Source organism: Rhea pennata, chromosome 6, assembly GCF_028389875.1.
Source record: "Rhea pennata isolate bPtePen1 chromosome 6, bPtePen1.pri, whole genome shotgun sequence".
Lineage (NCBI taxonomy): Eukaryota > Metazoa > Chordata > Aves > Rheiformes > Rheidae > Rhea > Rhea pennata.
In genome coordinates, this window is record NC_084668.1 from 11,507,515 (window position 1) to 11,533,863 (window position 26,349).

Here is a 26,349-nt window from a genome sequence, read left to right on the forward strand (position 1 = left end):
GATAAGATATCTTATCGACTCCTCATAAATTTCAAACAAGACTGACAACTCAAAAAATAGATCACCTGTAAAACAAAAAAAAATGACTATGTCATAAATAATCTTTAAGTCATTTTCATTGAGACTATGGGCTGGATAGCAATTCTTTTTGATTTTTGGTTATCAACATATAGTGATAGATGATTATTTGTATGAAAAGTACACCAATCTTTACAGTGCCAGTTGTATAGAGATGAAAGTACCTGTACTGGGCACCTCCTGGTATAACAGTCGCATTAGAGCTAGTGAGTGTGCTTACAGGAATAAGTGCACAGTGTGGTGAATAATTGTTCTTTGCCATAGCCTGCTGTCAACAGAAAACACAAACACACATACATGCATGCAAAAACTATTATAATTTTGGTCAGAAACAAACAATAAAGAAAATCTTTACTGTTCTGGCTAGACTTTTCCATACACATATTTTGGCTTATGAGACAAAGTTTCTGGCTGATCACTTAAAATTTCTTCTTCAGCCACTTGAAGTGTGGGTCATAATATAAACATAAAGCACACCCACATAGTAGCTTTGACGTTATACACCTAAGTAGCTTTGACATTAAATACTTGAAAAAACAAGTGCACAACAGCAGTGAAGAAAGAGCCCCAAAACTGTGTTTGCCACTGAAAAATGAATGTGCACATAGCACATACCACATGTACATATGAATGCTCTGACTATAATAATCCTGAATTTATCCACAGCACTGATGAAAGACTGTGCAACAGAATAAGGCAACATGTTACTGCATCAGGGCACTTTGGTTACGACCAGAAAGAAACACGTGTAAGGAAGGAGGGTTTCATTCTTTATCATTTCTAAGGCCTAAACACATTTGCCTATGCACTCAGGTAATGAGTGCCACCTTTCGGGGGAAATTCTGCTATTTGTGTTTGAGATGCTGGTCCACCAGGAATAAGACTCTCTACCTCACTGCATATAAGCCAAAAGCCATCAAGTAATAATTGTAGTATCATCATTCACATGTGTAACTCACCTGTTCAGCTTTCTGATGAAAGACAGCAGACATGGCTAAGATGGTACTGCGCTCATCCAGAGCTGCAGCAAAACTCTTCCACTCCTGATCCAGCTGGGTAGAAATTTGTTTAATTTGCTGGGAAGCGTAATGGCCTGCCTCAGAAAGCCTGGATGCAACCGACATGATCCGATTGATGTTGACATAGGCATTCTGAAAATTAAAAAGCACACGTAAATAAAGAGAAAGAAGAATCGTGACCACCCTCTGCCTTCATTACACACTCCAAATAACCGCAACTGGAGTAAAGCCAAGTAGTGTGAGTAAAGTGAGAGCAATCAACCACTTGTTTAAATATGCATAAATAGCAGGCATTCTTCCTTCCACTCTAAAAATACATCTCCCAGGAATCTTTTTGCACATCTACACCATTATCTTCTCTCCTTGAATTTACTTATTTCTGAATTAATTTAAGTTAAATCACTTTAGTGATTTGTTATATTTTAGCTATTTACTTCCCTGCTAACGTCTACTCATTGCTTCTATCTTATTTTTGATATTTCTGCTGCATTATTCCATATTTTTTGGATACTACCTCCACAGATTCATAAATGAAATATTTGTGTTCTGTCCTTCAGGATTTCTCTGACAGTCCTTAACAGATGTGCAGATAAACGCAAAACTTAAAAAAATTAAGAGCACTCATAAGGATATTCTACAGAAATAAGTTTCCATAGAAATGACTATTAAATTACATTATTCATTGAAAATGTTATCTTTTCTGTAGGTTATTTTAAGCTGTTCTCCAACAGAGATATCATTTAACTATATTCTGAATTTAGAAGAATTCAAAAAGACTACTAAAAGGATGATATTTTCTATTATCTAATTTAAGAATTTTCCATAACGGTTTATATTCAGCCTTGAAGCCATGAAAGGATAGTTCTTTCTGAAGTTGAACTGTGGACAGCAATATAACAGCATTATAATACCCCAATTCTGCAGACAAACAGAAGCCTCAAACATATAGCTATCATGACAATGCCATATAAAGATCCACAATGAAAAGGTAAATGACAGCTGTTCTGTGGATTTCTGGAACTTCATTTAATGTAAACACTTCTCCTTTCCCTGCTCTCATTGCAGGGAGGAAACTCCCAGCACTTGAGATGTTTTGTCAGTGTTGACTCACTGCTTTCTTATCTCACTGAAGTATTTCAGAAAGGCTTTAGGAATTCCAGAGAGTAGAGTCTGTAAGAGCCTTTTTCACAAGGACAGACATAGCCCTGATGATTTTAACAGTACTACTCACGGGCAAATAATAAATCAGAGGTGGAAATGTTCGCTGGAGCAGGAACTCATCACAGTTACTAGGAGCGTAATGTGGAAAGGTATCTGCCAATCCAAATATGAAACATAACAGAGCACTGCAGGGGTAGGCACAGCTGCAGACTAAGTCATGAAGCTGGGCAAAGTATGTCTGAAAAGTGTACTGGATAATTGCTAAGTATATTCACCATATCGGTAGGTGCTAAAGGAAAAAGGATTGGGGCTACAGCTCTTACAGCCATTCTGCACTCCCTGGTAAAACCATGACTGTGATGGCAGTCACATAAATAAGACAGACCCAAAGAAACACCCAACCTCCAATTTTGATTCTTTCCTATCCCACAACATTTTCTTGAGATTGTCATTTGGCTTAAAATTGTCAGGTTAATTCTGAAGAGAAAAAGGTACTTTTTTCCATACAAATAAAAGAAAACTGATCAAAATTATTCTGGATTTTAAAGCATATTAACAAAAATTTTAATTTGGAATTCTGACACCTCTTTGAATCCCTCCAAGTTAGAGACCATCATTTAGCCTAATAAATACTTAAGCCTGTCTCCCGGAAAGTCTTCATGGCTGAACCTTAGCCAAGATCAGTTTTCAACATTTCAGCTCAGCTCTTCTCCTGGTGGAAAGCATGATAGGATCGCTACAATTGCAATAGTTTGTATGAGTTGTACCAATTAAAGACACGGAACTGCATTTGAAGGAAATGTTGCTGAAGTTTCAATTTCACATAAATGATGGTTGGTTCCTTCTTGTTTTTTTTCTCCTGCAGAATAATCTCAGCCATTGTAATGTAACGAGCATGATTCAATGAGAGAAAAACAACTGTGAATTCTCCAGTTCCTTGTCGCTGCAGTATGTAAGTATTAAATAATAGAAGGGTAAAGGTAAGGTTAGTTGAAATATAGCAGATGTTCCTCGAGTCTGGTTTCTAAGTTAAGGAGATTTATATATTGTTATGTCTGTTTGTTAAATTTTTATATAGAGAGAGGAGGTTTATGGATGAAATTTCATTTTCCTAATTGAGGATTTTTCATGGAAGGGTACCAATCTGTCCTGTAGCCAACCTACTTACTCCATAGCTCTTCCAACAAAAAGCAAGCAGTAGTTCTGGAGCCACCTGCTCATACCTCCCTTCACAGTGCACCAAGTGGAACTGGCTCAGGAAAACAGAATTTGCAGAGCTTCCCCTGCTGCTTCCTGTCTGACAAACGGCAGGCAAGGAGCAGCACAGATTCAAGCGCAGACTACGATACACTGGATGTCCTCTTCTGTACAGCTCCAATTGCTTGGGCACTAGGGACACCTCCAACAGTCGGCATGCATGCCCTTCACCTCACTTAATCTATCATTACACCTCTGCAAGGCAGAGATACTGAACTAAGGCTTGGACACAAAAGACCTTGGACAGGGTCTCACAGAAAAAACAAAATAGAATAAGGGCTTGGCTAAAGATCTGAAATTTCGAACTGTATATGGTCTAACTATCCTTTACCAGATGTTAAACATTTTACTGAACCAGGACCTTTCCTCAGGGTCACTTTTACTGAGGAAGATAGGGTTGGTGGAACCCTATTTGAATCTCTATTGTGCGTTGAGGTAAAATGACACATAGCTTGAAAGCACTCCAGAATTTAGTTTCAGGAAGTTAAAAAAAAAAAAAAAAAAAAAGGTGTTATTGACCAGGATCCACAAAAGCAAGGTATTTCTTTTTCACCTCCAAGTAGAACAAAGCTGTAAGACAGGTTCTTTCATCTTTATCTTCTGATCTATAACACTGAGTAAAATAGAACAAAGATCTATGCTGCCAAAATTCAACTATCAGCATTTCATGAAGTCAAACCTTCCTTTCCCTCTGGTTTTGTTCATCTCTAAAACAGAATGAATTGAGACTTTCCTATATTATTATTATATAGACCTTTTGATCCTAAAAGGAAGCAAATTAAAGAGAGCAACTGATGTGTGTGACTTTATTTTTCCTTTAGGCTGGAAAATCTACTAATAGCAGGTCCGTATAAGGACTCATTTTAAGTATTTAAGGCCCTCATTTTTTTTTAAACCAGAGGTCTCCCCAAAGAGGACTACAAGGTATCACTGATTTATGGCTATGCAGCAGTACAATAGATCAAACAATGAGAAAAACATATATTAACGTTTTGTCCTAAAAGTAAGGCCAAAAGCATGGTAGGTAAAAACCTGTATTTTACATAGATTTGCATTCTCTTTGTTAGAGTTTATTTTTCATTGACTTTCTTTTTAAACTGTGGAATCTTCAGGCAAAAACAAGGGATTTTTTTTTTCTCCTAGAGATCACCGAACACGTGTGTGAGGCGGGGAAAGCTACAGGCATCATGATAGGCAAGAGTTTCTCTTGGCAATTTAGGAAAGACTTGCACAATGCCATTTTAGTTCAGAATATTTAATTTTGTATGAGCACATCCACCAATTCCTAGCCTTCTTCTGTTGCCTAAACAAGACCTCAATTCTGATCTCTACTGTCAATAATGTAGCTGTTCCTACTAGGATAAGTGATCACGGCTAGAGTCCCTAACACTCCTTAGGGTAACAGCCTTAAGTCTCAACAAAAAGCACTGACAGTAGAGGAGTTTCAACTGTGGAACAGTCTCCCACAGGGAAATACATGAATTCAACCCTGATCATCTTGCATGCATGCTGTGAGACCTTCCCTCTTAATTAAATGCTACCACTCTAGCTAGAATACTTTCTTCTGATACACGTACAAAAAGAATACCTTACATTCAGGAAGGAAAAGTGAGCAGTAAGAAGCATTACATCTGCAAGGAACTTGGCTGTGTTCATCTCAATTCCTAGAGAACTAGTTAAGATATAGTGAGGGCAAACAGTGAAGGTGGGCCAAAAGAGTAAGGTTTCACAGATTAATTAACTAAAGGCAAAATATGATTGTTTAGTAGTTCTTCTTTAAAAGATAACCAGCTCACACTGTTCCTCGGAGAGTTTAGAAACCATCTGTGAAATGAACCTAGCACATAAATCTGAAGCAGAATGTTTCAGTGACAAAATATTCTTATGAGGTATCTTTAAGACCTTTAAGTTTCTATAACAAGGCCAATTACATGTAGCCTGTTGCAGGAGAACATTGGATGGCATTTTAGCTCAGCCTACATACAGTAAAATACAGTTCACTTATGACAAACACTGAATTTTTCAAAGACATAATTAGCCTTTACTGGATAATTGCAATGTGTTTGAAATACACTGTGACTTTCTTAGGACAATATGCACCTCTATCTAGTGTCAGACAACTAACTCTCTGCCAGCAGGATGGGCAGCAATGCCAGCAATGACCACTGCCCTAGATGTGCATATGCCACAAAAAGTGATCACTCATTCTTTAAAGAGGTTAATAAATCAAGGCATAAAATGATCCTGGCAAAGGAAGTATCAATAGCTTCGGTTAGAATAAACAACGTGTTATACCATCCAGCTAAGTGCAAAGCTACAGTCAGTATGACTTGTGTCATATTGAAACACTGTGGTTTCTTCTAGTAAACTAACTAGATTAACGAGACTATTCACAAAATGGTGGAGCTAGATATTCATCATAGTGAAATGTATTATTGCTTCGGTATAAATACTATACTACTGTGATAAAGGCTAAATATAATTTCTTGTTCTGAAACTGAAATAAAAACAAGCTCTTTCTTGAATCACAGAAAAAAAATCTATGCTAATTGTCTGAAAGAAAAACACTGGACTACAGCTTAATACCTGAAATATATATAATTTCTCCCCATTTTACATACCACATTGTTCACTTTAAATGAACAACTATTATTGTAAGAAATAAAGTAACAAATTGTTTTTCCAAAAATGAGCTTTGATCACTGCACGCCTAAAGGAATGTATAGGGAAGACAAAGATATGAGCCATTAAACATCCAGACAGTGTATTTTCCAAAGAATTGAAAAGAATATTGTAACTATTATTAGTAATGTCAAGCCTAAAGTACACTAGGCAGGCCATAAAAAAAAACTTGCTTAAACATCCAGGATCTGATCCAACTTCCACTGGAATCTGTAGGGCTTTTCCTGCAAAACATAAAACCACACTGAGGTGTATTCTCCTCCATATCCTTGCTCAACATCTATTTTTGATGTATTGGGGAGGGAGGAACACACACAACCAATAAAAGTGCTTCCAGTCCTTACCATTTTATTACTCAGATCCATGAAAGCTGAACCATTCTCAGTCCAACAGTTGCTGAGACTAATATATTGCATAAATAAATCTAGCTAAATTATCACACAAATTTAGCAAATAATATACAGCAAATTTCCAGAGAAAAAGTTCATAATCAAATTGCACCCTAGAGATTCAGAAACCAAAGGTATATTAAGAAAAATACAGCGCTATTTAGCTGAATTTTAAATGTCAGTATTTTGAAGTCAATCACTGTATCTTGAGACGGATGCACAGTAGCTGAATATTTGAGTTTGATAATTAGCATGAGACAGCTTGAAGGTTCATCTGATATGAATGCTTATTTTTATCAAAATTCACCAAAATCCTAAGTTTTCAGACTTGGGTGCTCACAATACTCTATCTAGGATGGCAAACAGAGCTGAGAGTAGCAATCTCCCATTGTCTTTTGTGGTAAAGCAAAGTCTTCCTGACATTTCCTTTTGAGCTCAGGGCATAACATAAAGAGTGAGAAAGAATGAGCTAGTAAATGCAAATTATAATAAATACAAATGAGTACATATCTAGTAGTAAATTCACTTCATCTACAGTTTTCTGTTTTATACCTTCTCTATTACATTACTTAATTCTAATCTTCAATTCTACAAGTATTTCTCAGTAGGTAACTTCAAATAAAAAGTCTAAATGAGATTCCAGATGTGTGAAGGTAATTCACATACATAAATACTGTGAGAGCAAAGCCTTTGGCAACAGACTCTGCAAGGCAAAAAACATTTCTTCCTTTGAAGTGTACTGCACCAAGCACAGTGACCTAGACACTACTACAGCCTCTTACTCTTACTGTGATGCAAGTATTATCAAACAACATGCATATATCCACTAGTTATTTTCAATCTCCAGCAGAAATCAGTGACATAAACAACTGAACTAAGCTATCACCATAAAAATAAGGCAGTGGAGTAAAGATGCAGTTGTGCAATAGCAATCTTGTGATTATGTGTTTGTAAATTCATTGACTATCATTTCCATAGAAAATTATATTGGGGAAAAAAGACAATTAAGCAGACTGTGCATCGGAAAACCTCACAAAACATACAGACTGTGAGACTTGAATATCTTGCATCAATAAACTACAGCTAGTTGTGGTGGTGTTTTCCACTAATTTCTCTGTCCCCAGAAAAACTCTTTCAATGAAGTGGTGTTACAGATAAAGCAGGCCTGATCCACATTTCCAACCGCACTTTCCCAACAATCGAAGTATGGCTTGAATTGCTGTGCAGTCTTGCAGCAAATAACATCCTGCAGCTATGTTCAGAGTTATGACCATACTTTCTCCAAATTCACCTAGTTCAAGTAAGTCAGTTTGTCCCAAGGCTGCCACTGACTATCACTGGCTCTTGTTTTGAACAAAAGCAGAGGCTTCAGCCTTACTATGCAAAATCTTCACATATGCTCACATAAAGTTCCAGCACACACATCACAAGAGCTGGGTTACAGCTAGGAAAGGGTCATTTTAATTTCAGTCTCTTCCTCCTCCTCCTGCTTTTCCTGCGTGCTTCACCACAGCTGGAGTGACTAGTAGGCAGCCCAATACCCTTATGCAGCAAACTGATGTCTCCTGCATGCTAACATCCATGCGTTTGTAATACCAACTTCTGGGAACACCAGGAAGCGCTCCACTTTTTTCTAACAAAAATCTACCCTAGCTAAAAGAGAACATCACTGCTAACTACAGCACGAGCATAGCAGCTCCACGGTAGCTGCTATAAATACCCTGGAGTTTAAGATTACTACCCATTTTTCACCAATTTCTGAATCTCCTTTCAGCTTGATACAGCCACCTCCATATCGGCAATTCCAAAAATAGGATGCCCAGCCTTTCTGGTCTCCACTGCAAGGCAGCAGCTCTGTTTAATTCCACAGTGGCATACCTCATGACCAGCTTCACGAGGCTGTAAAACTGACATCCACGGCCAGCCTGTGCAACCCTGGCATCAAAATTGCCCTTGAAAGGCCATTATGCAGAAGATCAATCCAAATAAAGGTCTTCAGCAATAAGAAGAGCTCTGAGAAACTGATCTGATTGTGATTAATTTCAAGCAGTGGGTGAAACACTGGTATTTCTGATAAATATCACTGAGACCTCATTTTGGGTAACAAGAGTGCAGTCTTGAGCTGCATCTGTATCCTGAAATATTTCTGTATTTATCCCCTCCCCTCTTGGACCTACTATCAAGGATGATATCTCAGTTCTTTATGTAACCTTTGACAGTTGAAATCTGTTGAATTTTTCTTCCTTCTCAGAGAGCATATTTTAAGAGAAATCTAAATTGCATGCACTCTGATTGTTTCCTGTACGAATTGACATTGATCCAAAATCAAAAGGAAGATATCGCACCATCATCAGATGGGACTCTGGGTCTAAAACACAGCAGTAGAGGTTTAGCAGAGGAGCTAAGAGAAAATAAGTAGACAGAGAACAATGTGCACAACTTAAGTGCATCATATATGCTCTCTCACTTACGCATCTATAAGAAGGCATTATCTCAGATTGTGTATCATCTAGCACTAAAGGGCTCCTCCAAATAGTCATACATTTGAGTCCAACTCATTAGGACAGAATTGAGTGCCATCTCTCACCATACTTACAGGTTGGAAGTTAAAGATGCCCACTGATCATGCCCATATACATAGCTAGATCTTCCGTGCTTAAAGAGAGAGAGGAGACAACCCTGCTCTGCTGTATCATTCATGCTGACCACATGGGCCTATATGACTATATATGTGGGGGACAGAACAAAATGGGAGACACATCATCTGCCTCAGACTATTCTCCCCAGCAGAACCCAGGTCTCTCCCGAGCAGCTCTACCAGATGGGAGTTTGGCAGCACAGAGATGGTGGGGTGGCCAGGGCACAGCTAGTGAGAAGTCCCTGCCCTCAGAATGTCCCCAAGTTCCTTGCAAATGTCTCTTTTTTTGGCATTACTCATTCCCAAAAGTTCACTTGGGGACAGAGGAAGGGTGAAGGAAATTAATTTTTCTTCCATTAGGTGGCACGTTCCCCAACACCCATTAATTTTCTATTAAAACAATTATCTCTTTCCAAGTTTTGTTCCTCATTACTTTAACAAAATAACGTCAGACAGTACCATAGAAAGGCTATAGGGACGTCCTACAGCTTGGTTCTTCTGACAGTGTTTTCTAAAGGATTATGATTGAATTTGCATCTGTCATAATCCAAAGAACTTTTCATGCATTAACCTCCAGGACACACTTATTTGATAACGGGAACAGAACATTATCAAATTCTGTGAACAGTACTCGTATATGGAGGCTGTGTTACCTTGTATTCTGCTAGATAGTATTTTTTGATTGTGAACTTAGCAATCAGTTGCCTAGAGCCTGCTTCTCAACACTCATTTCAATTAAAATCACAATAAATATATTAATTTACATTATAAACCTTTTTCAGCTTCCACTGTTATGTATTGCTCTAGTGAGTGCACAGAGCTTTACTAAGGAATAGTTAGATATGCTGAAACAGCGGGTGGAATCTAGGTCAGAGAATTTAATTACCTGAGCTGGAATTTGGCCAGGATACCAAGGTTAACACTTGTAATCTTAAAAAAGTGGTGTGCAGTCTTTAATGACTTCAAGTGGTCAGGACCTCTTTTTCACATTTCATCAGAAAGTTGCTCTGACGTACCTTGCCCCTTGGCAGTATCATAGGGTGTGTTTCTCTAGTGACTTAAACTACAAACTTAAATGCCAGTAACTACTTTTGAGGTCTAGGCTCCCCCTGCAAACGTAGCCTGACCACACACAGCATGAAGAGAAGCATCTGCAGGAGTCAGTTGACTGTGGGTAATTTTTTGTACAGCTGACAGCATTCAAAGAGGGCTGTTCTCTGTGTTGTGCAATTTCAGCAGGGGATATGCACACATTTTTCTAAGGGCAACAATCATAACATGGACACATTCTGTCCCAATTTCTGTCCAGAAAGCCCAGCAGTTTCCAGACACAAATACCTTATACCAGGAAAGACTAAGAAAGAGAGTAAAGCACTTATAAACAGATAATGATACTCCCCCCCCCCCCGCTTTTTTTTGCACCCAAGATAAGTTAAGTTACACTGAAAAGCACCGACTGATCAGCTTTTGAAAAAGCCAAAAGCAAAACCCCACAGTGGCCAAAACGGACAGGTGGATTAGCATCTCTTTTTCACAGTTCTGAAAGTACCTCAGCCAGGCAAGGGGAAGAAGCATAAATTATTAAAGTGCCATCTACAGCTCTCATTAATTCCACATCAGAGTAATACCAAAAACTTAAAAAATACTGTATTTGCTCTCTAAAATGAAAACAAACTCCACGGTACTGGTCTGGTCTCAAATCAAGGAAATAATTGTCTATCAGTATCTGGGCGGACAGAGCAACACTCCATGCTTCCAGAAAAAAGGCTGCTGCCACCACAGCCTGGCCCAGTCTTCCTTACTTGCCCTCACATTGGTCCATGGCTCCCTCCGAACGGAGGGTGGCCTCACGCGCCTCTCCCTTCCTCACTCACACACACACACACCAGCCAGTTACAGCATGCCCCAAACTCACCATAGAATTCATGGCAAAATGATTGTGCTGTGTCTGCAGGTCGAGGGCATGTTGGTAGCTCACGCCGATCTCCGTATGACTCTGCAGGAACAATTCTTTGTTGTGGCTGATCCAGTCAAACATCTACAAGTATTCACACAGGACAGAGAAAGAAAGACAATGTTAGTGAAGGATGAAAAAAAAACAGGACCAGTGCAAAATAGTCCATAGCTCCAGACAGATTTATATGTGACACTGACAAAAAACCTAGTCTATGTTGCCTCAGAAATGTTCCTTATCAAAATAAACTGTTGTGAAGCAATTTAAATTATCTGTATGTTTTGTTATAAGCAGAATGATAGGTTGGGAAATACAGTTCATAAAGCATGTTTCTCAGTAAGTTGACTCCACAGTCCTTTTCTGTAAGTAACAAGAATTTCGTATCTAGAAAGACGGCAGCAGAGGGATCTAAAACAGGGGTTACTTCATTCACTGAATGTTCATAAAGTACCCTTAACCCAGAAAGGGATCAAACATTCCATGAATATTACTGATGAGCTTTTCTTCTCCCTCTTTTTCATTTTAGTCTATTTATAAAGTTTCCAAATGGTATATCCAAACAGCCAGTTGACTTCGTACACTTACATTTCCTAGTCCTTTCCTACTTCGAAGCCAAAACCCAGTCTAACTTCCACTTATTATTTCTGGGATGAAGAACAAATAAAGTGTATTTTATTAATATCTATAAATTGTTCACATTTCAACTTCTCCCACTTCCAAATATATTTCCAAGAAAAATGAATAGTTCAGAACTTCAGATATAGTTAAAAATATACTGAATAAAACTGATGCAACTCATTACTTTTTCTGTAGCACATTAATGCAATACTTAAACCTGCAGCACCTTCATTTATTACAAACTGTCACAAGTGAGCTAGGAGATAGGTATGTTTATGTTTTGGCTTGTTCTGTGTTGTGTTAGACTACAGGCTTTCAAAATGGGAACCTTTCTTTACTCCTGTCTACAGCTGTGCAGGCAAATTACAAGCTCCGATTTCTTCTTTTCTGCAAACACTTTTCTTATAGAATCCCTTCAAACTTCCTTCACTCATGTTGTCTCTTTCCCTGGAACAGATCTGGGGCCTCTCTGTTGAGCAAAATAAAAATCAATAAACTTAATTCATTCAAAGAAAAGCAAAGCTAATTATAGAGACAGTGGAGGTTAGGTCAAAACAGCCCCTGCTGTTAAACAGAGCATTTTAGCAGAAAAAGGCAAATTACAGAACTCCTAAGAAGCCACCTCACTCTTGAGGGACCAGTCCAGATCTCTGTTATACCACTGACATGTCCCTGGTCAATAGCAGTTTTGTTCTTCAGCACTGAATAATAAAGTTTTGGGCATATGATAGCTGAAGAACAGTCAGAGCCCAGTTCAAGCACTGTATGCTGCAAGGATAAGGTTAATGTTTTCAAATATTACCACCAGCTAAACAGAATGAAGCCACATACTATAACCTAAAGACTAATCTAAAGCGCTCTCATTGGATTCCTTTCTTCTCATTTTATTAAGAGTTAATAAGCAACATAAGCAGAAAATAATCTGTCACACTTGTGACTTAAAGAAAAGTAATACCATAAAGCCAATAAAGAGAGAAAAATTCTATAACAGCAAAATTCATATCTCAACAATAAGATTTTAAGATTTTACATCTAAATTTAGAATCCGACACAGATTTGTCATAAGTAGATGTATGTTCAATGTGAACTTTTAAAAATGTTTTAAACAAGCTGAATAAAACTGGCAGCAATCCACTGAAAATAAATAGTAAATCTAATATTTTATGATCAGCAAGGCTGAATTAGAATTTGTTTGAAATGAGTAATTTAAACTAGTAATCAACTGTTCTGTGGATAGGGAATATTTCTTCCATCTTATCTATACCTGTATTATCGGATGAGAATCTAAGTTAAGCCAAGTCATGGTTACGTCTTTGAAAATACAGTATTTGACTATTAAGAAAAAGAAAGAAGTTTAAAAGACAAATCTTCTTGTCTTATTTAATCAATTGAAATACACAATAACAGCTGAAAGAGTGACTTTCAGGAATTTTGAGCAACACATGATGAGATGAAAACACTTCTATTCTTCTAACACTTCTTAAACTTCTATTCATGGACAACAGATTTAGGAAGAGACTCTAACCTTCATTTTACATTTTGTATCTTTCTATTATATTCTTCATAAAAAAATATTTTGTTTTCAGCTTGTCTATGCTTGTAGCAAATTATCTCCCATCAATATGGTCTGAAGTCTCTCCCTCTAGCTACTGCAAACTTCTATAACTTGAAAGCTCAGAGAAGAAGTCTTCAATTTCATGTGGTTTGGAGGAGGAAAAAAAATGAAGCAAGATGCCCAGGAATGAGTGCAGAGAAGAGAGATGCAGATTCACTACAGCCTAAAGTAGGGTTAATGATGCACTTTGCTCAGTAAAAATGTTCATTGCATTTGGGTCTTAGTAAATAATAGGCAGCAACTGAGCATCACTCTTGCTTTGCTACAGCAGCTAGGGCTTTGCAAAATGGCAAGTCTGTCAACTTTATGCAATGCACCCCTGTATCCGAATTACTCAAACAAGTTCCAGATGAATGGTACCTCTACATGGCATAGCCCAGGGCCGCACAGATAGAGTAGCCTGACCCTGAAAAGCAGCACACCTTGGTCACAGTACTGCTTTGCTTTGTCTGTATTGCTCATGTTTCCAAGGCTGGTTCATTCACAGTCCTCTCAAGCATTTCTGCTTAGTGCTCACTGACCTATAAACGTATTCCAGATGCCCTGGAGAGGAGATCATGTTTTCTCCATTGTGCAGCTGTGCCAATATGGAGAACTTTGTACTTTCACCCTCCTAATCAAGGATGTACATGAATGATACTTATCACACAAGTCCCACAGATCACCAGATTTGCATAATAATCACAGGATTTCAAAAAGGACATGTGGGTTCATTTTATTTGCCTTTGAAATCTACTGGATTATGTTTTCAAACTTTTTTCTTCAACCAAAAAGAAAAGACTTCTTAAGGTATTTTCTCATAATAACATGACTTGGAACCTGAGGCTCGATGAAAATATCAGATGTTGGGCAAGTTATGATGATGCTGTGAGTGCTGGCAATGGGTGGCCAGGGGTTTCAGTACGAAGGCCTGTTGATATCATCTGGTCTGCTCCATATTATTAGTAGTATTTTCTGAAAGCTTTCAAATGAAACTTGCTTTCCACATGAAAAACACTGATGCTTCCTGTGTTCCTGAAATAAGCACACTGCTTAGCTTGCTTAATTAAAACACACCATTAAGGATGTGAGCATGGCAATGACCCAACCACTGCTATTTTATGGAACCCCACAAAGAGAACTCCAGTATCAAAGGGCTAATTTAGGCTCCTGGAAAAATGTTAAACATCCTTTAATTAGTTAGTTCCCCTGCCAAAGGACTGAGGGTTTTTTAATGCAGTAAACAGCAGAGGCTCCTCTGCTAGATGAGCTTAGATAAGGGGTCTCAGCTAACTGGTATTTTTCTTGTTGTTATACAGCAGTGTATTAATGAATCTCACCCCATTCATGAAAAATGCTGCCCTAACAAAACTAGCCCAGTGATCATCATAAAACTGATGTTTCTGTGATCTTCCTCTGTCTTACTTTCCAGTTCAAGCAGTTAGAGCTGGCTGCTGGTGTGTTAATTCTTCTCTTAAGTCTGCTAATCATTCCTGCAGTCATGAATTCATGCTAAACAGGAGTGCAGAATAACTAAGGTTGGACATTATATAGTTTAGAATGTATGAGCCAACAAGCATCAATGTCTCCCAGACTGACGCTTCTCCACATTGCTCTAGACAATCTAGAGACTGATTACACAACCAGACTTCTGCAGTGACTGAGTAGGGCTGGGAGGAGGGGGACGGGTTAAGCACACTTGAAACTTTCAAGGTGATTATCTCTCGGAGTCCCCGTCTCTAGCAATACATAAAGAAAAGCATATTCAGAAGCTGAAGCACATTAAGTGCGACAACATTTACATTTAATTAAGAGAATTAGTCCTTTACGAGAGAGTCAAGAGAGCCAAAAACATTTCTAAGGGTCCCCTCCCAAAGCTTTGCTTAAGCAACTACCCTCACCAATATGATATTCATGCACCAATAACAAGCATATAGACATGAGGCCACTTCACTTGTGAGTTAGGATATTAAATTGTAGCTCATATCCTCAGTAGCACCAGCAACAGTGAAGTCCACTTAACGCTGTTCAAGGTGCTTCTAAAACTTCATGTTTTGTCATCATAGTTGACAAATTACTAGAAAATCTAGGCTAAGCCTAAAACCAAACAGCAGGTCTCAAGCTGTTCATGAAAAAGTTCTATGGAGGGAGAAAGGGGCTTCATACTTTCTTTAGATTTGTAACATCTGGCAGAGTAGTGAGAACAATACAAGAACAGCTGTTTTGAGAACAGAGGAGAAACACAACGGATATGGAACAGCATGGATGCAGATTGTGTGTGCAGTCCAGCCCGACCTCGGATAAAATGAGATTTATATCATCATTTTGAATAGTAATCTCTGCTCTCTGGCTTTTGTCAAACCTCGCTGAGGAGCATTAGTGTTGGATTCAGAAACAGTGAAGCTAAGCACCACAGGATGACGTTCCTGTCACATGGCTGGCAATACACCCTGTACCAAGCGGCAGTGATAGGAAGATTACAGCCCTCATGGTTAAAGCATTTCAGCAGCAAGTGAGCTGGATGTATTTATTAATGAAATTGTTCATATATGTTAAAAAAATCCCAAATAATAATTCCCAGATCCCTCTAACAGTATACTAAGACTGGAATAAATTATGAATACGCTTATAGCTAATCATCTTTTCTGTAATTTTGGACCGTAAATATACCAAGCTCATACTGGTAAGCAAGGGCAAAATGATAACAGTTACAATCACACAATCTTGAATATAGGATGCATATCAAGAAAACGGGTCCCAAAGGAATGTTCGGGTTGAGTCCAATCACTGCTATTGGCAGCCAACCACAGCATGTAATTCCTTTCATAAAGTCATCAAGCTCCATCTGAAAACTAGTTAAGTATCACAGCTGAGCTCTTCCTGTGAGAGAGTTGCAGAAACTTTCTACTTCTTTTTGTTGAACTCTTCATAAACTCTTACTTTACTACATAAACCCTTACTCAGATTCAAGGCCAGTTTATGCACTTAAGATTGTCCTTTAATTTAAGAACTCTCCTCCTTCCCAGGTGTTTAGCCTTTTCTGCTATGTATAGGGAGGCGCAAGATATCAAGCCACATTCATGCACAAAGCAAGGTGTAAGACTCCTATAACACTGAAAAGAGCAGCATATTCTCTGCTGTTGTTTTTTACTAGAGTGAACAAGCCCAGCTTTTTCAGCCTTTCCTCATAAGACTCGCAGCCACCATCTGCCATTATTATAGTTCAAGCTTATCTTTCTATCCAAGCCAAGGTCTTAATAGGACATTGTGGGATGTTAATTGCCATCTAGGAGCTAATTGCCATCTAGCATCTAGTATCATCTAGTATGGTGCTTCTGGCATCAAGTTTAAATAAAATAAAATAAAATAAAATAAAATAAAATAAAACAAAACAAAACAAAACACAATACAACACAACACAACACAACACAATACAAGAAGATAAAAGAATGAGAGAGCAACAACTACTGAATCAACATCTGCATTTCTTGTGTTACCTGGCTATCCTTTTTCTTGGCAACATCCTGCAAAAACAGTGACAAAGACCAATAGCGTTCACTGATCTGCTCTGATAAGCACAACTTAAGTTATGGTCATAATAACAACAGTAAACTCAAGAGTACTTAAAAAAAATACAAGGTAAGGTTTCACAGTATACTGATAGATCTCACATACAATACATCAGGCGTAAATACACTCTTCCACTCTGCCTCCGTATGTTGCTAACGAATAAACAAAATATTGTTAATCTTAAAGAATATCCTGCCTGTAGCTGAGCAGAGCACAGATAAATAGTTATACGCTGGATTAAACTCAAGTAAGGTAGCCTATTAAATGAATACTTTTCAATCTTTTTCAGTCTGTAGACCCCATAAAATTTTTTCAAGGCAAGTGCTATAGCAAATTATTGTCTGTATACAATAAATCTGCTTTGCTGGTTACCTTTAAGGAAGCCCAAGGAACTCAGTATTCATGGTCCACAGGTTCAAAACCACTATATGTAAATGTGCATTGCTGATTAAAGAAGTCTATGTAAAAGTGCGTGCATGTTCTGGATTGTCAGAACTCTCCAACCCACATTAAATTGATTAGTGTACAACAGAAAGTGGAAAGTTCTACTCTGAGGCCATCTATGGCTGAACAAGTTCATTTTCATATGTTTCCACAATATAAACAAAATAATAACATACACAGAGGAGTAACTGCCAGAGTCACTCTCTTGAGGTTCACAAAGTTTCCAACTATAAGGTCTATTCCTATCTCATTAAGTGAATTTGAAATATTCCCAAAAATTCAATTAAAGATAAATCAAGCCATATTTCTTGCATCTCTTACAACTGAGTGTAGCCAGTGTTCCAACAAAAAGAATACCACATATTTGTGATACATACACAGTCTCTACTCAGATGTGAAAGTAGGGCAGGGGCAGGGCTGTGACAGAGCTGGAGACCAGCATTACTATCGCACTGCTGGGGCAGGGACTGATGGCCCCAGGCTGGGCTGAAGTGGGGCCTTGGGCTATGGGCAGAGATGAGAAGAGACCCCAGATAAGGCCATTAGGGCTTATTAGTGCACTCAGGGCCCTGACACTGGGCTTGTTACACTAAGTACCAAGCTGTTTTGAGACAGGACTACACTGGCAACAGAATAAATCTTGGATGTAAGGAAAACTTTGGTAACGCATTTCCCTTTTTCATGACTCGACAATATTGATGAAAACTGCTTCAACATAAAAATCTCAATCCGTTGTAATCCCTATTACCCTTCTATAAATACAACCTTAATTAAATCAAAGTACTGTACTTGTAGGTTTAAACCAGCACTTAATATACATTTAAACACTCTGCTAAATCAGAGCCGTGTTTATTTGTCCCTTGTTTACAGACAGTGATGGACAAGCCAATACTTCTGCCAGATCTTTCCCTTTCACATGTGTTCAGCAGAGTCTAAGTTGGTGTCGTTCCAATGAAGCCAATTTACACCAGCAGAAGATTCAGACCCACAGCTGTATTTGCGTAACCTCAGCATTGCATGAACACAGATTTTCCGTTATAAATATCTGTGTATATGATTCAGAGTACAGTTTAAAGTATAGCACATTAAATTATTCCAGACAATGGGCTCAACTGTCAACCCACTAGAAAATTAGTTAGATGTGCGACGTGACAAATAGCATTGTATTAATGTCAGAGTATGGTTTCTAATATACTCACACTGAATGTTCCTAATAAATACCAGAGTAAGATACCCACATTTTTATCCTGACAGGTATCAAGCTACAGTCATGCACAAAGCAAGGAGTAAGATTCCTGTAACACTGAATAGAGAAGCAAAAATTCTACTGTTGAAGTTGGCAGAAAATTATAGATACTGAACACATAAATATGACTAATGATATTTGGGCATATTTTATGCATCCATGTATTTGGTTCACTTTTTTTGAAGTATTGTACCTTTCCACCAGACTTAGTGACATCAAACACTCAGGCATTCTTGGAAAGGATTTTCTTTTCCCTAGAAAATGGAAACTGCCTTTCTTGAACATATATCATCTGCAGAAAACTGCTTGCTATCTAAGTGCAAATTAATTCATGGCTGGATAGGAAATGTAATACTAGGAGAGATAAATAGAGAACAGTCTCATGAATGGGAAAAATTTAAAAAAACGTTATGAAGACATCAGACTGAGTCCCCCCAAATGAGGAATTTTGCTCGCAGTTTTCAGAATCTGTGACATGTATAATAAATGTCATTAAGTTGAAAATACCTAGGAGTTCAGTGACTTTACAGACTTGGATTCTATTCCCAGCATAACGTGTGACATTCCAGTGACTCAAAATAGCTGCCATTAAAAACAAAACAGACGGACAAATGTTGACTGCTTTATATCAGAAGTGTGGAATTTCCCCTACCAAAATTACATGGGTCTGAGGCCCAGAGATACAACTGTAGGATAATCATAGGTTTAAACTTTGACATCTCATGAGGCATCACGGGCAGAGCCGGGTTGTATGCATAGAGAGAAAGCCAAGGGTATCGGCTTTCCTCTGGGTTTCGCGGTGGCTCTGCTGGACCCCAACGCAGGGGCTGGTCACTCATTTCCTACCTTGAGGATGACCACACAAGTCTCCAGGGACACCGGGCCCCAGCTATTTCCATATTCCATAAACCAGCCAGTTCAGCATTTTCCTTGAACACTTCTCTCCCTCCTACGCCCGGTTCGCAGGGACGCACGCGCCGCGGGGCAGACCAGGGCTTGCCGCTGCCTGCACGACTCCCGGCTTTCTCATGGTGTTGCCTCGGTGGCTACCTCAGTAAACAGCTTTGATGATAAAAAGATTAAAACCCAGCTCATCCCTCACAGCAAATCCTAACTCTCCGGGGCTAAAAGAACTGTAACAACTAGTCTGGCCGGATGCGAGGGTTTCGAACAGCAGTGCTCGTCCAGCTCCGCTGACCGGCTCTGGCTTTGCGGGGGCTGTGGCGGGGCAGCAGCCACAAACTGGCCGGAGCCGGATGCAGCCGGTTCCAGCCGGTTCCGGCCAGTTCGGGAACCAGGTGTGTGTGTGTGTGTGGGGGGGGGGGTTATGTAACTTCGATCACTTGCACCCATTTTCCTCAGTGCGCAGTTCAGTGGTCAGAAGTTTGGGTTCACTGGCTATAAACTAACCCAAATTCCTCAACCCCAGACTGTTTTGCCTGCGACACCTTTCCAAAGCCTGCCTAACAAGTCAGGTATCCAGGACTTCTGTGCCAAGTAATATGCAGCGGCCTTGCAATACATGAAAGTTCAAGAAAACATTTCTGAATTAATTTTCATTAGTGCGTATAATGAGTAAGAAGAAAAGCTGGCGCGATCTGGCTTTAAAAATTCAGAAATGACACTAACACTTCCTGGCACGGACTGCGCTCCTGGTTTCGCCTCTTAAGCCATCGCAGACTCCTGAGGAGGCAACTTCTCGACCACACACCCACCATCGTGTCCTCCCTCCAAACAGACATAAAGGCTAATTTAATATATACTTTTAAAACCTCAAGTTCTGCCAAGTGTGGGTCATTTAAAGCTTTTCACCCATGCCAGGAAGACATTCGTTTAGGCAATAATCACATAGTTACATTGGAAAGACGCGGCACAATAAATCTGCTGGCTTCACGCACAGTTTAATTGCACGATTTCCTGACAGCCAGGCTCTTATCACCTGACCCTCTCCAGGATGAAAGCAATAAATATAAAAAGCCACTTTTTTCTCTATCTCTATATGTACGAGCTTCATTGTCCTGTAGAGCATTTTGGCTTCTTTGTCTTCATTAGTTAAAACAGACATTTTTGGTTGTTATATGCTATGTTCTTCATTAAAAATAAGTTTTAAGTCTGTATTCAGGTGCCAAAACACTTTCTTGCCACACTGATCAGGAGAGCATTCCTGTTACCCCCAGCAATGCCAAGGTGGAGAAGTTGAAACCTCTTTGAAACGCTATCAAAATTGGCAACAAAAATAAAGAGGAAATCTGTGCAAAAGCAAAAATATTCCACCAGAACATACTGCCTGAAATTATTTTTGGATCCATCCTCATGTGCACGGAGGAAGCAAGAGGAATAGTAACTACGTATGTGATGTCGGCAGCAGGAAACTACAAATAGTACAGCACACGGTGTTCCAGTTTCCGCAGCGGCCGGCTTCAGGGCTGCTTCCTTACCGTCAGGGGAGGGCAGGCTGCAATGTGATCGCTTGGAAACCTCAAGTAGGAACTACGCCATCCTTCGGTTAATGGTCTGCCCTCCGGCACTGCAAGGTCACAAGCGTGTGGGATGATCGGCTGTAAATCCGAGAGTAAGCAGCCCCAGACGGCTGTAACCGTGTTACGGGGCGCGCCGAGCTTGAAGGAAACGCGCAAGCCTTCCTCACCCCTACGGAACAAGGAACTGCTGTTGTATTTGCATTCCCATCACAAAGATCAGGTTCAATTCCACATGCTGCGGAGACAGCATGCTCAGCCGCCTGCAAAAAAGCAGATTTGGCAGTGCCCAGCAGGATGGATGGATGAAGAAAGATGGAAAGCTCGCTATTTTACACATCAGATCAGGACTCCTGCTTCAGGACAGGCTTCCCATGAGGCAGGAGGCAAGGCAGTTAACTCCTGTGGTTTTTAATCCCCCTTTTTTTCACTTTGAACCTTGAATTCTTTGTACTTTCATTTTGCTGCTCCAAAGCCAATCCAGCTCAAAAGCAATCAGTCTCTGGCAGATGATTACCCTTCCTGATGGATGGCTGTCCATATCTTAAAAATCAGCACCACAAATGCCATCAGAGAGATTCTTACGTGTTTTGCCCATGCAGTCTGAACTCGGGTCCCAGTGTTAGGGAAGGAAGTTTGTATCCTCAGAGATGTCAAACTAGCAACAGACTTACTGCAGCAGCAAGAGCAATGTCAACAGTAGGCTCCAAGAAGGGGCCTGATCCCTCCTCCATGCTTAAAGAAATGATGGTTGCAACACGGGTTAGGTGACATTCACTGCCAGAGTACTATCCACCAGGAAGAAGGCTTCTGATGTGTATTTATCCAATTCCCTCTACTGCTCTGCTCAGCAGGCAAGGCAATCCCACACTTCATCAAACCAGATGGCAAAACTGGGTTGGAGGAGCAGCACAAGCAGTTGGCGTGTACTTGTGAATTTGTCCTGTTGTTATTAGACTTGTGCCCAAACTTTCTACTGGTAGATGGAAAGGCAGAAAAGCAAATGTTCACAATGCTAATGGTACGTAGGGGAAGACCCCCCATGGCCTTGACTGATAAATAAGAAAATAGCAGGATATAAGGTTGACACTGTAAAAAAGCTGGAAGCTCTTCTGGAACATTACTGATAAAGAAGACATTTTGATTTTATAGTCCAATTAGTAGAAATGAGCTCTGTTTGTGCTTTAAGAGAAGTTAAAAACTTTGATAATGATCTCCTGATCTTGCAAAATCTGTTCTTTCCTACAGATACTAAGAATAGGATCTTATTAAGTGTGACCAGCAGTGGTCAAAGTAATGAACAGTTCCCACAGGGCCCACAAGGATCACTTCCCGCTCTGGCAACTCTTCACTTAGATTGGGGGCAACAAATTGAAGATGGCATCAGCAACCTGCCAGAAGCCTACCTCATATTAAACAGAGAAGATATCAGCTATCTGCATCTTTAATTCACAGCCATAGCCTGCCAAGACTTCAACTCCCAGCATGCAGGTTCCTGAACTGAGGCCTATAGACCACACAGGATTCATCTTTCAATTTAGGATGAAGGAATTTGCAAGTAATTTATCCTTATAGAGCTGAAGAGGATTTAGCCCATAATTCCCCAGTAATTCTTTCCTGTCCATGATTTGGTGGAGAGGACTGCAGATTTTGGCTGCCACCCTTAGAGCCTTTTGAAAGCCAAAGGTGCTGGTCCCACTCTGAAATGTCTTCAGCACCCACCCCTTACTATAAGCAGTTTTTTCTGTTTCTAGACAACTTTGTTTCTTTTTGAGAAAGAAAGTCTGTGTCGAGGTAAATCCAGGCATTTCGGCAATCTATAACCTCTTTGTCCTGTTCTGCTGCCACTGATCTTCAGAAAAAAATCAGAAAAGTTGCATTCAGAACATCATAATGTTTGTTCAGCTGCATCAGAACATCTAATAGCAGTTTACCCAAGAGAAAGAGCACTGATGCACTTTGAGACAAAGCAGTAGCACTACAGCAGGAATTCAATTATTTTTAAATGCAAAAAAAAAAGCACATTTGAATAAACACACTGAAAATTAATGAAAAACTGTGCTGTCACAATACAGTTATTGCTACATGCTTTCAATTTTCACCTGTCTTATTAGAGCCTCCTTTATTCGAAGATGTGTGAAGCAATTAAATAAAAGTGACTGGAGCTTGCTTATAGGTGCATTTCAGGAAATACACACATTTTTTAAAAATGGATATACAGTTTATCTATCTCTTTGATATGATTTTCCAGTGTTGGTCCTTTGTCCTGTACTGATTGATGCTGCTGCAAAGGTTTTTACACAAAACATCTTACATCAAGCAAGAGTAAGACTTCAGTACCTCACTGTGCTGTGTATTAACCATTACTCATGCTCCCAGCTGAATCTCAGGTTAAGTCTCCTTTCCATATCACCTGTGAAATTATCCTTTCAACCTTTTAAGGTCTGATGCAGTAAGACGGCGTTTGCCAACACAACAATTAGGGAAACTATATGGACCCACCGTCTGTGTTCTGTCTGGTATTAGCAGTTCTGCGTCAGAGCAAAAACTTCATTTTGAATATGGGGCTTGTCCTCTTTGTTGTCATCTTAAATACAAAGGATGGCGCAGCAATGACTGCAGGTGATGGTCATCTATTCGAACAGGCATTGATGATCATCTCTTCAAACAGCAGCTTCTTTGGATTTACTGCTGACTTCCCTTCCCAGCATGGGTATCCCCATGTAACTTTACAAAGGGTGAAAAACAGTCATCTAGTGAGAATCTCTTTACCAAAAAAGACACCATATGCCATGGGAGACTTCAGATGATAAAAAAGAATTTGTCACTGGCAGTATGAGAGAATGGAGACCAGATACAGAAACAGGGTTTCAGGAGTGAACAGGCACTCTGTGCTCTATGCAAGAATCCATATGTATGAGAAAAGGCAGAGAAAAAGAAGCAAAACCAACTTAAAATACTTCGACTAAATGTTGTTCTTGAGCAGTTTCTATTCATATAGATATGTTTATTCCTTTCCAGATCCATAAATATGGAGATCTTTATATTTCTTCTACAGCTTAAAAATAAAGAGCAATTGTGCCAGGAACATTTTCAAAGCCTGTTTTTCATGCACTTAGAGTCTTACAAGCCCTGGCAGATCAGAGTACCATAATGCTATAAATGTGTGCTTACATAACTGGAATATTGTGCAGGGCACCAACAGAGGTAGCTGGAAGTAAGATCTCATTTCTGTGAAGGGGTGTCAAAGTCTCTAACCCCTCCACTAGTAAGGCTGGAGCCAAACATGGTGGCTAGAGATGGTGGCTACACAGCACCCAGGGAACTTCAGAAGCATGTGGGTCCTGGCATGTAGGGCTCTAACAGCAGTGGCTTGCTGAATATCCTTCGGGATAATTTTTAAAGAGACTGTGAGAGTCTTCCGCTAATTTATAGAGAAGCTGAGTCTCTCACTGCTTAACAGGACCAGGCCTCCATCTTTTTTAACAGATGCCTGTAGCAGCAAAATGAAGCAGGGTCAGGGAATCCAGCTAAAACTAGCATGAAAGCAAATGATTTTGCTTCATGAAGAGAGAAGCAGCTGCTTTGGGCTAGGTGACAATGACAAATTGAGTCCCTGTGATCTCTAAGAACTCTTTCTATAGGACTATGGGTAAGGAATACCATTCTCGCTCAGCAGTAAAATTTTGGTCTGTCTCATAAAGCTCTCTGCAAATGCATGCTCACACACACAGACTCCAGTTCTGTACCACTTCCGATCTGGAGTCAGTATCTGTACCTCAGTGCCACTGTCCCTTTGCTGCACAAGCATTTGGGATGGGCTCAGAGGAAAGCAACACATTCAAAAGAGCTTTGCAGAGGCCCTCAGTCAAATGCCTCTGCAGAAAACACTAAGCTTATTGGCCTTTTTTAATTGAGGAAGTTTTACGGAGCTTATCTCAGGTCTAACAACACCCCCTGTGTTTGAAAGCTCTGGGAAAGCTCCTTACTGTGACGCTCACTTACTGTGCTGTTGTGATATCCATGGTGTAAGTACTTAGACTGAAAATCCAGGGCACACAGACTTCTGTATGCCAGTGTGGTGTTCATGTAACTTCAGCAAAATATAAGTCCTACGCAAAAATTCATTTCTAGTCCATGCTTATTATGCCTGCATGATTATTACTGTTAACAGTTTAACACAGAAATTCATTAACAAATCCTTCCCCAGTGAAACAGCACAGGAGGCACATGTATTTCCCCTTGGTGCAAGACACTAAGGATATGCTCTCATTGTTATCCTGATTCTGGTTCCTTCCCCTCCTAATATGCCTCCTACCTTCTCCCCAGTCCTAATTAACCACCTGACTCTCCCCAGAACTCAGTCATTTTTTACGTTCATTTCACACGTGACAACTTTCCCCCATCAGCTCTTCCATACTTTTCTCATCAGTTTCCCAGCCTCATTGCTTGAGACATAGCGCCCTTCCGGTAACTTCTGAGGCAAATTTTCACACAAAATCTGGGAGGCAAATGTGTACATGGCACGTAGAACAGATCAAAGAAACAGAGCACTTCCAGCAGCAGTGAAATAATAGTGGGGAAATGGTTGGTCCTGAGCGGACTTTATCTCAGTCTGAGGAGTCTGTCCGGTCAACTTAGCCTATCAGGAAGCTGCCCATTCCCAGATGCTCTGCCTTTGGCATTACACAAATCCTTAGAAGACAAGACGTAAATAGGAAAACGCTGCCACCTACTTCCACTTCCAAGGTCTTTTGACACTGATGCAATAAGGAAAAGTGGAGATGAAGGGAAGTGAAGAAGGAAGTGAAGATGTTGCTGGTCTTTTTTTCTTATCCTGCTATTCTGGAAAGTCAGCTAAGATCCATTTCTAGGAAATACTTCCCCACACAGCATCACTTGACTATAGGAACAGCTACTATTGCTGTACTTAATGGACTGTAATAAAATAAACTGTCTTAGCAAGAAGGATCATATCATCAGATTTGTAATGCATTTTATTACAGTATTAGCGTTTTTAAGTGTAGTGTAAAGGGAAGTAATGCCTGAAACAGTTGATGTGGATATGCATCATAATCTTGGTCATAAATGCACTGATACTCCCCCTTCTCTCAAACAGCAAAATACCAATGTTTCTTTCTTCATTCCAACTTTTTTCCTAAAGCAAAGGGCAAATTTCCACACTTTGGTTCCCATTATTACACCAAAGTTATTCTGCATGT

General features: G+C 39.6%; 1 protein-coding gene across 6 annotated transcripts in view; it reads right to left on the reverse strand.

Annotated features, from left to right (window-relative positions):
- KALRN (kalirin RhoGEF kinase) overlaps positions 1 to 26,349 on the reverse strand; it is a 515,818-nt gene that overhangs the window by 272,523 nt on the left and 216,946 nt on the right. For all 6 annotated transcript variants that reach the window (XM_062579292.1, XM_062579294.1, XM_062579296.1 and 3 more), the window contains exons 6-7: positions 11,140 to 11,262; positions 1,038 to 1,229 (exon numbers count right to left, since the gene is read on the reverse strand). In XM_062579292.1, coding sequence (XP_062435276.1) covers positions 1,038 to 1,229; positions 11,140 to 11,262 — 315 coding nt within the window. The remainder of the gene's footprint in view (positions 1 to 1,037; positions 1,230 to 11,139; positions 11,263 to 26,349) is intronic.